At 31.3% G+C, this 15,359-nt stretch overlaps 1 protein-coding gene across 1 annotated transcript in view; it reads left to right on the forward strand.

The window, feature by feature from the left end:
* Positions 1 to 13,892, forward strand: part of LOC139527712 (carboxypeptidase D-like) — a 36,586-nt gene extending 22,694 nt beyond the window's left edge. The window contains exons 19-25 of the mRNA XM_071323337.1: positions 261 to 413; positions 3,456 to 3,563; positions 4,155 to 4,219; positions 4,958 to 5,278; positions 7,164 to 7,278; positions 8,780 to 12,486; positions 13,008 to 13,892. Of these exons, the coding sequence (XP_071179438.1) occupies positions 261 to 413; positions 3,456 to 3,563; positions 4,155 to 4,219; positions 4,958 to 5,278; positions 7,164 to 7,278; positions 8,780 to 9,027 (1,010 nt within the window). The 3' untranslated portion in view covers positions 9,028 to 12,486; positions 13,008 to 13,892. The remainder of the gene's footprint in view (positions 1 to 260; positions 414 to 3,455; positions 3,564 to 4,154; positions 4,220 to 4,957; positions 5,279 to 7,163; positions 7,279 to 8,779; positions 12,487 to 13,007) is intronic.
* The last annotated feature ends 1,467 nt before the right edge of the window (positions 13,893 to 15,359 follow it).

The following is a 15,359-nucleotide window of genomic DNA, read 5'->3' on the forward strand; positions in this document are numbered from 1 at the left end:
GGATTAGAATTGAGAATTAAAATGGGGAATGTGTCAAAGAGACAACAACCCAACCATAGAACAGACAACAGCAGAAGGTCACCTGGTTGTCCATTTTCCTGCCAAAGGTTGGTGATTCTCTTTTGGCACTCGGTTTCTATCACCAATAAAATTTGATTGCCACGAAATAACAATTAGTGCTGAAAGTAGCATTAAACCCCAATTAATCAATATATATTTGTTTATTCACAAGTAATATTTCAATTCTATTTATATTTTAGGTATGTACAGTAACATTACAAGTGGGAGCCAGAGGGCTGTAGAGACCAAACTTTTAATGTCCTGGATGGAGAAACACCATCCTAGTGTGACCATTATACTCAATGGAGGATCTCAAATTATAACACACCCATACTACTCTAAAGGGCAAACTGGTTAGTTATCTCTCTCAAATAGAAACACCATCCTAGTGTGACCATTATACTCAATGGAGGATCTCAAATAATAACACACCCATACTACTCTAAAGGGCAAACTGGTTAGTTATCTCTCTCAAATAGAAACACCATCCTAGTGTGACCATTATACTTAACAGAGGATCTCAAATAATAACACACCCATACTACTCTAAAGGGCAAACTGGTTAGTTATCTCTCTCAAATAGAAACACCATCCTAGTGTGACCATTATACTAAATAGAGGATCTCAAATTATAACACATCCATACTTCTCTAAAGGGCAAACTGGTTAGTTATCTCTCTCAAATAGAAACACCATCCTAGTGTGACCATTATACTAAATAGAGGATCTCAAATTATAACACACCCATACTACTCTAAAGGGCAAACTGGTTAGTTATCTCTCTCACATATAAACACCATCCTAGTGTGACCATTATACTCAATGGAGGATCTCAAATTATAACTCACCCATACTACTCTAAATGGCAAACTGGTGAGTAATCTCTCTCAAATAGAAACACCATCCTAGTGTGACCATTATACTCAATGGAGGATCTCAAATTATAACACACCCATACTGCTCTAAAGGGCAGACAGGTCAGTAATCTCTCTCACATATAAACACCATCCTAGTGTGACCATTATACTCAACAGAGGATCTCAAATTATAACTCACCCATACTACTCTAAAGGGCAAACTTGTTAGTTATCTCTTCCACATACAAACACCATCCTAGTGTCACCATTATACTCAACAGAGGATCTCAAATTATAACACACCCATACTACTCTAAAGGGCAATCAGGTGAGTAATCTCTACCACAAACAAACACCATCCTAGTGTGACCATTATACTCAACAGAGGATCTCAAATTATAACTCACCCATACTACTCTAAAGGGCAAACTGGTTAGTTATCTCTCTCAAATAGAAACACCATCCTAGTGTGACCATTATACTCAACAGAGGATCTCAAATTATAACTCACCCATACTACTCAAAAGGGCAAACTGGTTAGTAATCTCTCTCAAATAGAAACACCATCCTAGTGTGACCATTATACTCAACAGAGGATCTCAAATTATAACACACCCATACTACTCTAAAGGGCAAACAGGTAAGTAATCTCTCTCACATATAAACACCATCCTAGTGTGATCATTATACTCAATGGAGGATCTCAAATTATAACACATCCATACTTCTCTAAAGGACAGACAGGTATTTTAACTCTTCCACAAACAAATCGACCTTCGTGCCACTATTATATATAGGTTTCATAATAAATGAGAATTTATATTTAATTTGTTTGATATAAACTCAAGTTTGAAATACAGTGGATTAATTATTAATTAGTAGGATACCAAACTTTTGTTGATTTCATGGGTATAGCTGTTTTTTTAACGATTTTTACAGCTTTTACATTAATGCTAGCAAGACAAATCTTTGTTTGGCTTGCTTGCGTTGTTTGTATCAATGTTTGCTCAAGCATGGTAATTAAGATAGGCGGGGCTTCAGCTTGTATACATCATACTTAAATTTTATTGGACGTTATGTTGGAGGTTAAGGACACTAAATTTTAAAACATCACATGATACATATTCTCACATGTTTCCTTACCTGTAAATATACAATACAGACAGGATTCTACTTCGTCTAAATTATCTTCCTATTACACCAGTTCATTTTCACAATCGTAGAAACGGAAGACAATTTTTTTTCAGAGATCCAACTTAAAGACTGTCGTCAAGCACTTTTAGTAAAATAGCTATGCGAACACATACTCTGATTTTGTGATCCATTGGATAGGTATTTCACTTGACCCTATATTTCATCTTTTAGTACTGTGATTTTTTTTATGTTATAAAGTCAACCTGTAGCTTTGCTATATAAAATGATAGCGAGATGATGCATCAAATACTCTTGTTTCGTACATTTTCAAGACAAAATATTCATCTCAAACACACCCTAACATAAAAAAGGTGCACTCGATTTTCTCTTTTCGATACAATTGTTTCCCATTTTGGAATATTTTCTTGAGTTGCATAATCGAAGGACAGACATGGAAATAACTGACTGAACTAATAGATTGGTATGTTATAAAAACAATATTAGGTCAATTCATGTTGAAGGCCAGTTTCTCAGCCTCATACAAGAAAAAAGTTTATATTTTTCTTTCATTGACAAATTATTTTATTTTTACAGGTGAGAAAACATGTGAGAATATTTGTCATGTGATGTTTTAAAATTATGTGTCCTTAACCTCAGACATAACGTCCAATACAATCTAAGTATGATGTATACAAGCTGAAGCCCCGCCTATCTTAATTACCATGCTTGAGCAAACACTGATACAAACAAAGCAAGCAAGCCAAACAAAGATTTGTCTTGCTAGCATTAATGTAAAAGCTGTAAATGATTATCAAAATTCACGCTTTTATTAATTTTTGTGGAAACTAATTTTTTGGATTTCATAGGCAATGCTTTACAAAAAATTAAAATGATCAATAATTTTTAGCTTTCTATTGCATTATATGCTAACTTGGACAAAACTACAAAATCAAATATTGTCAAATATACATTCGTCCCTCAATCCATGAAAAATGGTACCCACGATAATAAAAAAATCTGTAATAAATGAATTCAGTGTAATACTAGATGAGCCTCACCTCAACATTGTATAAGAATGTTTTTCTGCTCATCCATTGAGATATGATATTTTTATACTACTAACATTTCAATTTCACAATTTTAAACTCCAATGCTGCATGCACATATCTCAGCTCTCAAAATTGAAGAAATATCATATATGCCCAAAAGCAGTGATGGTATCTGTTTTCTATTGGTATTTAGATGACTTTTACACTGAAGTTTTCTTTCTCCATTTCATGTAAAATAAGCCATGTTTTGTTAGTAGGTATGTTGCTTTTTTCATGATTTAAAAAAAGACAGCATCCCAGTAAACCAACAAAAAAGAATATGAAATTTACATTTGCTAGAATTGATCTATTTCAGACAAAAGGTTTGGTAATGTAGATAATGCAGCCACTGTTCAATTGGGATCTGCTTTTATCAAACATCATGAGGCCCTGAAAGCTGGACTGTTTGGGTGTAACAATACAGGTAGGACTAAAATTATAGAAGTTTGAATTCTTCTTATAGAATTGATTTATATTTATATTGTAATAATAAACCATCAGGATCAAGGTACATTTTTAATTTCAGATTTTGTATACTCATAATTTAAACCCCTGAAACTGTTTTAAAGGGCATTCAATGCACAATATAATTAAAGATAATGAATAAAGACAGAATTTTATTTGCAAATAGGTATTTTTTTTATGAAGAAAAGGCTTTTCTTTTGACTGATAGCTTAGTCCCATAACTTTTGAAATTAGAGTGGAACTTCCAAGTTCATATCCTGTAAATAAAAAAAAATAAGGTATAGGGTTCTACATGGTTTTGATAGATCATGAATATTTCTATCCAACTTGCTGATAATCTTATTCCCGATATTCATATACACAATAAATTTACCATGAACATATACAAATGTTTTTTTTTGTTTGTTTTTCAAGAATATTACAATAACAGATATATTCTTTTTTTGCAAATATCGGATTCTGTGCAGTCTTATGTATTTTAGCCATTTCTTAAAAGTGTTATAAGTATATTGTATATATAGAGTTTGACCTGATTATATTATCTTTGTAGCTGAACATTTCCCTGCAGCTATAGTACCAGCTAGTGCCTTACATGCTCATGATGGCAGCTTACTTGTGAGTAATTTATAGAGAAATCTTTGACAATTATAAGTGAAAAGATAAAAGAATAAACAATGATTTTGGGATATTTCAGCGTAGACTTATGAATCTTGGAAAAAACAATAGCAGTTATAGATGCGCTCAGAAATTTTTCAATTCACAAGTACTTGATGCTTTAACTAGAAATTAATTTTCTGTTTGTCAGTTTATGACTCCTGTTATAAGTTGTTTGAAATAAACTAGACAGCTGAGGATGTAAAGAATTTTATCAAGATGTGCTGCTTAAGGTGATGTTTGATGGGGTTGACCTTGGTGTACGGTGTAAGCTTTAAAATTTGTTGATGAATTGTAATTTCAAGATGAAGAATAGTAATATAGGCAGGGTTTGAAATTAGCAGAGGCCCACTCAAAAATGGCCCCTTAATTTGGTGTGTGCTTCTAAAATTTCTGTTTTTCTATTATAGAACTATATATATTAGCTACCTAAATTTTAAACTTTGGGCCACCATACCAATATTTTAACTTCAATCCCTGTAGGCACAGTTTATTCAATATATTGATCATTTCCAAATAAGGTCAATAAGACAGGAACCTAAGGACACAAAGAATGAAAAGTTTCACCTTAAAACAAAGGTCAACATATTCATTCAATCCATATTGCCTATCATATATACCATATATCTGTATATCTGTTCTTTTCATCTGGTAGTTATTCATTGATCAAATTTTTTATTCTCAATGAAATTTTTACAGGACTATGCCTTTGATTATATTGGATCAGTTGCCATGGAGATATACACAGGATGTTGTGACTATCCTGATGGACATCAATTACTTCAGTCTTGGCATCAGCATCGGCAGCCTCTTCTTCATCTTCTGAACGAAGCAGGACGAGGGTTCACAGGAGTGGTACAAAACAAAGAAGAACAAAGACCCATGGAAAATGCTACTGTCACAATAAAGGGATCTTCAAGAAATTTCTCTGTAGATGCTAAAGGTCGTTTCCATGTCTATCTACCTCCAGGTCATTATGACCTTGTATTCCATTGCCATGGTTATCAAGATTTTACACAAGTTAGTATGAAATAGATGAATCTACCTTTCTTGGGTATAATACCATTTTAAATCAACTCTCCGGGCTGTCTAAATTTGTTGTAAGATGTGAGCTCATGATAAGGCCGTTTTAGCGCTCTGCTTTTCTGCGCTATCACAATTTCCGGCTGATCTATTGCACTGACCGCAGCGTAATTTTTCGTAATTTTTTCAAATTTCCTGCTTATTTTTCACTTCGGATCACATGATCGACTGGTTTACTATTTCTGAATGAATTATTTCCGTTGTTTTAAGTAAATCTGCGGGACCAGCCTAATAAATTTTACTAAATGCCGACTTAGGAAGATCAAAATAAACTAACATTCAACATTGACATCTATTTTTTTAATTAAAAGAATAAATAGAGGCATTTATGAATAAAATGAGATGAAATAAATTGACCGCATTTCCCGACGACACTCACAAACTTGTTTTATGAACTTTGAACAAACGATGGTTTTCGAAACGATCAAACACAGGGGTTTGTTACAAATTGCCGAGTTTACTATCCATATGAACCCCGAAAAAATGAGCAAGTCTTAATTATCACCTATTCGAACTAATAATTGTTTAGTCGGCAATTCTGCAGTAATGAATTTTACCATTTGAAAACATTAGAAAAACAAACACCAAGCTGATACGATTTGAGAAATTCACTTTCTCGATGTCCAGATTGGATGAAGCCATTTGAATATTATAAAACGTTAATGTCAGAAAAATGAGAAATCAGTTTGCAAAAAAATGTCAATTCCTGTCAAATGTTGTAAGGTTAATAGTACCCTGCTACAGTGGGTTACAAAACCAAACACAGAAGCTGATAATGACTTTATTGTTGGTCCTACATGTTCTGCAACGTCACCTGTTAGTGCTAAGAAATCTTCACATAGGCAGTCAGGTAAAGACCCATCATGGAAAAAGTCTTCTCCTTGGGGTTTTTTACACAGATAATATGAGGATTATATATAAATTTACAATGGAGAAAAAAAGACTCTTTTTCTATATTCAGACAATAACATTAACAAACAACAACAACAACAACAACAATACTTTATTTTAAGAGGGTTACACAGTTAGCTATATAACTAATCTTCCCTGAGGCCCTCATCATGAGAAATCAAACAAAATGCAAACATATACATTGCATACATTAGTATAAAAAGTCAAGTATGATAATAATGTTTAATACAACTTGATAAAATGTGATGAAAAAAAGTAAACATGATGACATGATCAGTTTTTAATATTATTGATATAGCTAGGTTGATTTCAATAAATGATCTGTTATTTTGTATTTGAAAGAATTAACATTTGTAATATTTCTTAACGGTATTGGCAAATTATTCCACAAGAATGGTCCAGAATACATAAAAGATTTTTTGAACAATTCTGTTTTTGGTTTAGGGAGTATGAGGTTTCCTTGAACAGCATTTCTCAAGGGGTATGGATTTCTGTCTGAAACATAATGGAACTTGTTAGTAAGATATGATGGGGCATCATTTTTAATGCACTTAAATGTCATCACTAACTTGTGATATTTAAGTGGTAACTGCCATGAGCATGATGAGGACATCATTTAATACAATAGAAAACATCAATTTCATACTATAAGAAAAATACATAACAAATTAATTACAAACAAACCGCGCGCCGCGAGAAAGTTACTGAGAATTGTCGAAAGTTACGCTCTTACCACAGTGCTATCCTAAAATCCTGTGGAGAACACTGTAGCCAATCAAAATATGCTGTGATATTTATAATTTATATCAGAATAAGTGGAAAGATTATAGTTGTTCTCTTAAAAAAAGTATCATTTATAAATCGTTTTGGAAATTGGATTTAAAAACATATGTTTATTTAACTTTTTCAGAAAATCGTAGTATCAAAGAATTTTGGAGAAGAGAAAACATCCAGCAAGATAGTGTTTTTAGAGAAAGAAGAAAATATTTTAGGACTATCTCGTGCAAAAGTTATGATGGTTATTGGTAAGTGTTTTATTACAGGGTCATTTATTATACCCCACGCAACGAAGTTGCGGAGGGTATAATGTTTTTGACCTGTCCGTCCGTCCGTTCGTCCGTCCGTCCGTCCGTCCGTCCGTCCGTCCGTCCTTCAGTCCGTCCGTCAGTCCTGTTTCTTGTCATCGCAACTCCTCTCAAACCACACAACAGAATTTCACGAAACCTTTTCAGATAATAAGGACATACTATGTAGTTGTGCATATTGACGGGAAATTTTTTTTCTAGGAGTTACGCCCCTTTGAACTTATTTACTTTAATGTACTACTGCAACAGTTTGTCATCGCAACTCCTCTTAAACCACACAACAGAATTTCATGAAACCTTTTCAGATAATAAGGACATACTACGTAGATGTGCATATCAACAGCAAATTATGATTCAATTTTTTTTCTAGGAGTTATGCCCCTTTGAACTTATTTGCTTCAATGTACTTCTGCAACAGTTTGTCATCTCAACTCCTCTGAAAACACACAACAGAATTTCATGAAATTTTGAAGATAATAAGGACATACTATGTAGATGTGTATATTGACAGGAAATTATTATTCAGTATTTTTTCTTATACAATTTTTTTTCTTATACTTATTTAATTTCTCCAATGACAATGTGGAGACGTGGGGTATGTGAGCGTGCTCACTAAGGTTCTTTAATTAAGTGAGAAATTCAGAGATATACTATAAACTAGGGTATGTTTGTGTGATTATAATTCTAGCTATGCTTGCATAAGATTTTACTGCTAAATTTCATATTTGATAAATGGTGAGAAAAGACTGACTCAGACTTTATGTTTTAGGTCTGATATTGTTACAAATGATAATCTAGAATCTCCTTAAAATTTGGTAGTTATCTTCTTATCTTCAATGAAAAGCAAAGTGGGTGATTGGGGTAAAATATTTTACACTAAAAAAAAACCAAACAGCTGCCAAAATTCATAAACATGACCTGAGTACATATTTAACTACTGGAATAGCAAACAGTTTATGTTTTAGTGCTAATTAAAACAAAAGTGTCTGAGACAGGAGGTAATGTATTCAATATTGTTTTTCCATTTCATTTAAAATTTAAAAAAACATATGTGTGAGATCTATACTTTTACAATTTATACAAAAAAGAACAAAATAAAACAACATACATAAAAATATAGAGCTTATCATCAGAAAACATATGAAGACACCATAAACCAAGCTGAAAAAACAAAAAAACATTATTTTTATGTTGATTTTAGGCCATACAGGAAAACTATTTTTTTTTATTAAAAACAAAGATCCAACAAATAGCTTATGGTCAAGATATAGTCTAGCTTGGTACAAGCACAAAATATGATATTGTCAAACTGATTTTAACTTTGTGCGCAAACTTCCCCAATTTGCCAATCTAGACCAAATGTCAAAAATAAAACACAATAACGTTTGTAAAGCAGCACTTTTAATAATTTTTTAAATGTATCATTTCTTTTTTCAAACAGCTGTTGTAGTTTTAGTAATAGTAATACTGGTAACCATGGCGATGTGTGTCAAAAGTCGTTATACACCACAACACAAAGGGTTCAGTAAAATCAGATTTGATGATGATGATGACGATGAGGATGACGACTTCGACCAGCCTGTCAAAAACAAATTGCTTCACGGAAGATTTGAATACCATGATGAAAGCTCCGACGAGGAAAATGTTCATGAATTGTATAATAAAAATTTATTAAAGGGTCAGCATTGATTGTCTTAAAGTAACTGTACTTATTTTCATAATGGTTTTATTGTCTATTTTTAAAGATATATATATGCATATCAAGTCATAATTATGCCGTGCTCTGTTAGCAAACATTTTCAGCTTTAATTTATCTTTGATTTTAAAGTACAAATTGTATTTTGAAATTATGAAAATATATTTCCAGATTATTTTTAAAGTGCTGTGCCGATAAATTTTAATTTGAATACTGTAAATTCAATGTCTTAATTTGAACATCACTTATTCAAGAATGAATAGGGCAATATTAAAACTTCAGACAGTATTGAAATATTTTTTTGATTTACAAGAAAAATAAGCATGCATAAATTGACCTCTTAGAAGATGCTGCATAGATTTCTTTTTTTAGTGTGATAGGTATCCATTATATGTATTGTGCCAAGCTGAGATACTTTTTTAATATCTCATTGACTAAGTTTGTATCCATGAGGTGATCAACATATCATTGAAAGAAATAAATGTACATTGTTGAAACATTTTGTACAACAAATAGCCAAAACTACACAATATATATATGTTTATTTGTAAGAAATTATGCAAATGAAATAACTGAATGGGAATAGATACAGTTACAGTATTGTAAACAAGATCTATGCAGAATATATAAGGCTTCCATATTGTCTTAAGAGATTCATTTATATAGCTGTTTTGTTTTTATTGATTTTATTATTGTTATTACAAGTTCTTCTATATATCGATTGAAGAACTTTAGTGTTTCAAACACCATAAAGTTATTGAGGGTTATATAAGTATACTTGTTCTAAAAGATAATTTTTTTTGTTTTGTTTAAAAATGAATAGATTTATATTTCTTACAAAGCAATAATTCTGCTGACATAGTTTTACTGATAGTTGTTTAGTTGTCTAGCTGTCTTTACTTGTGTATTTACCAAATTCCAAGAATTTACTATAACTTATTTAGATTTTATGCCAATTTACCAAATAAAATTTGCAAACCAGTAACATCTTTAGTATTACATGTTTTCTGTAGTGACAATGTATTTTTTTTCCGTAGAACTACTTTCTCACATTAGAGGGAATTGATCCAAAATTGGTGTATCTACAATTTTTAAACAAGTCGAATTAATTTTAGTGAAAGTGTTGGGAACCACCTTAAACTAGACCATAATTGTGTGACTCATGCCTTGATCTTCTCAGGATAATTTGATAGGTTTCTTGTTACATTTATGTGGAATGGTAAATTTGAAGATGAAAATTGTTATGATTAAGCAGAACTATTTTTTTTATCCATTGTTGTCCTATATACATATTTGCTGTCTCACAAAAAATAGATGTTGTTAGCTTTTTAATGATTAAACTTCACCTTTATTATATATGTGTAGGAAAAAATCTGGAGAAATTTTGAATCATAACATGAAAACTTGGTGAAATTGTACAAAGTGATTTGCATTTTATATGAAGATAAATAATTGCTTCTCAGTTTAAAATGATTTATTGTTGGTTTAATAGGGTATTTTAATTGGTTAAATTTACAAATTTTCCTACCTTGTCTTGCTAGACACATTGTAAAGGGACTAGGATAGGGACATCACCTGTGATTTCACTCTCAGTCTTTCATTATTGTGCTGCCTCTCCATAGCAACTAATTAACATAGAAATCTTTAGAATAAAGTTATTGTAAAATCCTTAACAAATCTATGATATTATCCTACTCAATAGAAATTTCATTTCATTTAAAAATATCATGACTTTGCCATTTTCTCTGAAATATTTCAAAATTTAAATGTGCATGACCATAAATAAAGCCAATTACAAAATAAAAGAATTGTGAAGAGGACTTAGATGATCCAATAAGATTAATTGTAAGTTCACCAGGGTATTGTATGGGCAACAGAATGAAATAATGTTTATTTTTTTTTTACATTTTTACTTTTATTTATGAATACAGGTAAAGTCTAGTCGAAACAGGTTAATTTATAGTGAAGAAAAAAAGCAAATTTATATGTATTTTAAATATGACAAAGAATAGACATACACAAATTTCTATATATATGCTGCATGTAAATAAATATAAGGCTATTTATGATATTATATAAGAAAACCTTAGTCTGTGATCTAACTAACAACATCATCCACCGTCCAAGAAATTCATATTTTTTGGAAGAGAAATAGATTTTATATTTTTGTGCATTTTTTCAATAAGTAGATTAACTTTTTGTACATAAAACAAAGCTGACAATAGGTTTTCTTTTTGATTTGGTTGTAGAATTAATAAAATGTGCCATTTTGACTTGGTTTCATAATATTCTTTTAAACTTTCATTTTTATACTAATATTGTTTAGAATAAGATTCTTTAGAATAGGGTTTATTACAAAAGTGAAGAGGTGAAAACAATTTTTACTTTGCATCAAAAATATTCACAGTAGAAGAGCTATGACTTTTACAGTTCACATGGCTTCATGTAAACAGACTCATTTGCAATACATGTAAATCACAAAATATGTATAAAATGTACATAATATATATCTGTATTTAATAATTGAATTGAACTCATTATGCCTTAATTTTGATTAACACTTACATTAAAATTGAAAATATAATACAGTGTAAAACATTCAAAATTGTGATCAATTTTCTTACAAGTGATTTTCCTACTGAAGGTCATGGTTTTCTCTGGGCACTCTGGCTTCCTCCACCAATAAAACTGACCCCATGAAAAAGCACAATAGTATTGAAAGTGGTGTTAAACACCAATCAATGTTACAAGTGGTCAGTTTGATTAAGATTTGTTATACAAGCATGATTGTTTCCATTTTGTCAGTTAAATCAAAATTGTAAAACCAGAATTTAGACAAGTCCTTTCTTCATTTGTGGGACAATTTAATTTGATAGAATTCTTTTTTAAATATATTTGACCACTTTCAGGTCAATTGGTTTAACGAATAAAGGTTTATGATGTAAAATAACGGTTAATTAATAATGTGATACCTATAGCTATGAATACCTATGAAGTAGATCAGAAAGGTTATGACCTTGTAATTCAAGGTCAGTGTTAAAGATATTAAGGTCAAACGTAGGTCATGAGATTATAAAACCTTGTTTAACAATTAAATGTGTTGTAATCAGTATATGTGTAATTGCTCACGTTAAAAACCACAGCATTAACCAAAGTTAATATATTAACGATATTTTGTTGTTTTTTATTTTTTTTTATGAATTTGAGAAATGATAATAAATAAATGTGTTATCATATGTTTGCTTAATCGGTCATTTGTTTTTGCTCTCATTGTAATATGTTTATATGACTTTGTGTATTTATTTTACAGCTAATTTTTGAGTGTATTTATTATAATAGTTTGCTTATCTGTTCACTGAACCATGTCATCTCTTATAAGTAGCAGTAAATATAGAAAGATATACTGAGTAAAATTGGCTATATATATATATATATATATATATTGACACCTTGTGTTTGTGGCATGACATCTTGGTCACAAAATTATCGTTTTCTGTTTAGTATTAATTTTATATTAAGATCCATTTTGTTACATCTCGTGATCAATTTTATTTGTCAATCGCCAATGGCAGTCAGCAGGGTTTAAGAACATCAGTTGTTCGACCTGTTAGTCAAATGCGCTTTGTTTAAATATACTTTTTCACTTTTTTGGTCTTTTGGAAAATGTTGTTTGTGCTGTATTTAGACCTTTCTACAACAAAATTTGTTTTACGTGCACACACATAAAAATTGCGGTTTTTATCCAACGCAATCATAGGTTTGAACGTAGTTTTCAATTTAGACTCGTGTATATATATATATATATAGGACTTATTGAGAGCCCAGGTGGTCGTGTGGTCTAGCGGGACGGCTGCAGTGCAGGCGATTTGGTGTCACGATATCACAGTAGCATGGGTTCGAATCCCGGCGAGGGAAGAACCAAAAATTTGCGAAAGCAAATTTACAGATCTAACATTGTTGGGTTGATGTTTAGACGAGTTGTATATATATATATATATATATATATATCTATTTATTACCTGTTCACTGATTTATTTAGCAATCATGACACAATAAGAAGAAAACAGAAGTGCGATTGATTTCATGGTTCAATGAACAAAAAAAAGACATAAATTGAGTGTACTTTGTACTCTTCAATAGTTACGAAATATATTATTAATGTACAAATGTATGATCAGTAAGTTCCAACATTTTATTTGTTTGTATATTAATTTCTTCTTTGTTTTTTTCATTTATTCTTCTGTAGTGATAGTAAACATCTTTATTTCTGATTTCTAAACTTGTTTAGTGTGGTCCATTCCTATCTGCATGTTTTTCACTTTTTCTAATGAAATAAAGTTTACAAGTCAAAAATATAAATCTCAACTAATATAAATAATGGAGAGTTGTCTCATTGGCACTCATACCACATCTTCCTATATCTAATATAGTGTTCTGTTTCTTTGTCATTTAAGTAAGTTCACAAAATTGATACACTAAATATCACCAATAAGGCCACATGAATTCACTTTATTGAGTCTTCCATGCATCTTGCAGACCAAAAAATAAGTCCTACCAATTATTTTCATTTTTTCTACTTAAAAAAGTTATGAATATTTAACACAGATAACATTAAAGAAATAGAGCCTGCATCAATTCAAAAATGAATAATAAAAAGTCTTTCATATGTAAAAATACAGATAATGTTGTTTTGTTATTATTTTATTGTTGTTGTTTCACTTTGTTAACTTTGTACATTTTGTATATGAAAAACTAGTATTTTCAAAATAAGGGTTGGGAGAATTCGTTTTTTTATTCTTACATCTTCACATTTATGAGAAAAAAAAATAATGCTTAATAAAAATAAATCACATAAAAATGTTTTTTGTCATCTTGTTTGATATGGATCTAGTAATTCTGAAAGTCAATAGCAATATAGATTCTCTGAAAACACTACAACATTATGAAATAAAGGGGAATGTGTCAATGGGACACAGATGATGACCCCACTTGCATATAAATCATATAGTTATAAAGGGACATAACTGAAGGACGGTAAAAGTGAACCTATCCAAATTTGTACTTGATCTGAGTATTGTGGTAATAAGTATTGTGTATAAGTTTCATAACATTTGGTTGAGGCAAACTTAAGAGAACGGAAATGAATAAGTCAGCAAAAAATCCATTGTAAAGGGGCCTAACTCATGTTAAAGTGATGCCACGAAAAAAACCCAACTTGATCTGTATTTTCTGGTCATAAGCATTCTGTATATGTTTCATAACATTTACTTGAGGCAAAGGAAAGTTAGAGAATGGAAACCAACTTTGGGACATATATAGATATAGGAAGATGTGGTGTGAGTGCCAATGAGACAACTCTCCATACAAATAACAATTTAAAAAGTAAACCATTATAGGTTAAAGTACGGCCTTCAACACGGAGCCTTAGCTCACACCGAACAACAAGCTATAAAGGGCCCCAAAATTACTAGTGTAAAACCATTCAAACGGGAAAACCAACGGTCTAATTGACAATCAAGGGTAAAACTTAATGCCCCCGCATGGGCATACACAATGTTTTGTGTGTTGTTGGTCTGTTGGGTTGCTGTCTCATTGGCATATACTTCATACCTTCTTTTATTTACATTTGATAAATGAAAGTCATACTGCCCACTTGGTTCAGACATGTCATAGATGGATTGGTTAATTATTGGTGTTCAACACAGTTTCCGTCTGCTGCTTATATCATGGCAGCCAATTGTTATTGGTAAAGGAAGCTGCAGTATCTGGAGATGACCACTTAACATCATTAGGGAAACTGACAATCGTTGCGAGGGGTGTAAAGGGTGGTATCTGCACGGAAGAACATGAAATAACATTGCCATTTCACAATGAATGAACAATTAAAAATGTCATGCACGTTAATCTTTTTACAGATTTCACGAAACACGATGAATAACCAACCTTTTTCAATTTTACTTTTGTAAAAAGGGCAAAACATGTTGCACTAAAATAACCCTTTACCACCCCCATAGGCCAATAATACAAGAGTCCAACATCTCTAGGGATCTTTTTTTCATTGGGAAATGAAAATAACACTATTTTAATATTGAACAGACGACATTTTATTTAAGGCTGTATGTAGACTTTGTTAAAACCACAAAATAAAATAGCTACGAAATTGCAAGATTTCAATAATCTGTGAAATTGACACCCGAAAAAATAAATAAATCCATAGTAGCTTACTACATGGTATGGGTTTTGCTCATTGATGAAGGTTGCCTAAAAGATGCTTACCGGTATATCCATATCATTCAGTCTATTGTGGATAGTTGTTTCACAGGCA

Source organism: Mytilus edulis, chromosome 6 (genome assembly GCF_963676685.1).
Source record: "Mytilus edulis chromosome 6, xbMytEdul2.2, whole genome shotgun sequence".
NCBI classification, from domain to species: domain Eukaryota; kingdom Metazoa; phylum Mollusca; class Bivalvia; order Mytilida; family Mytilidae; genus Mytilus; species Mytilus edulis.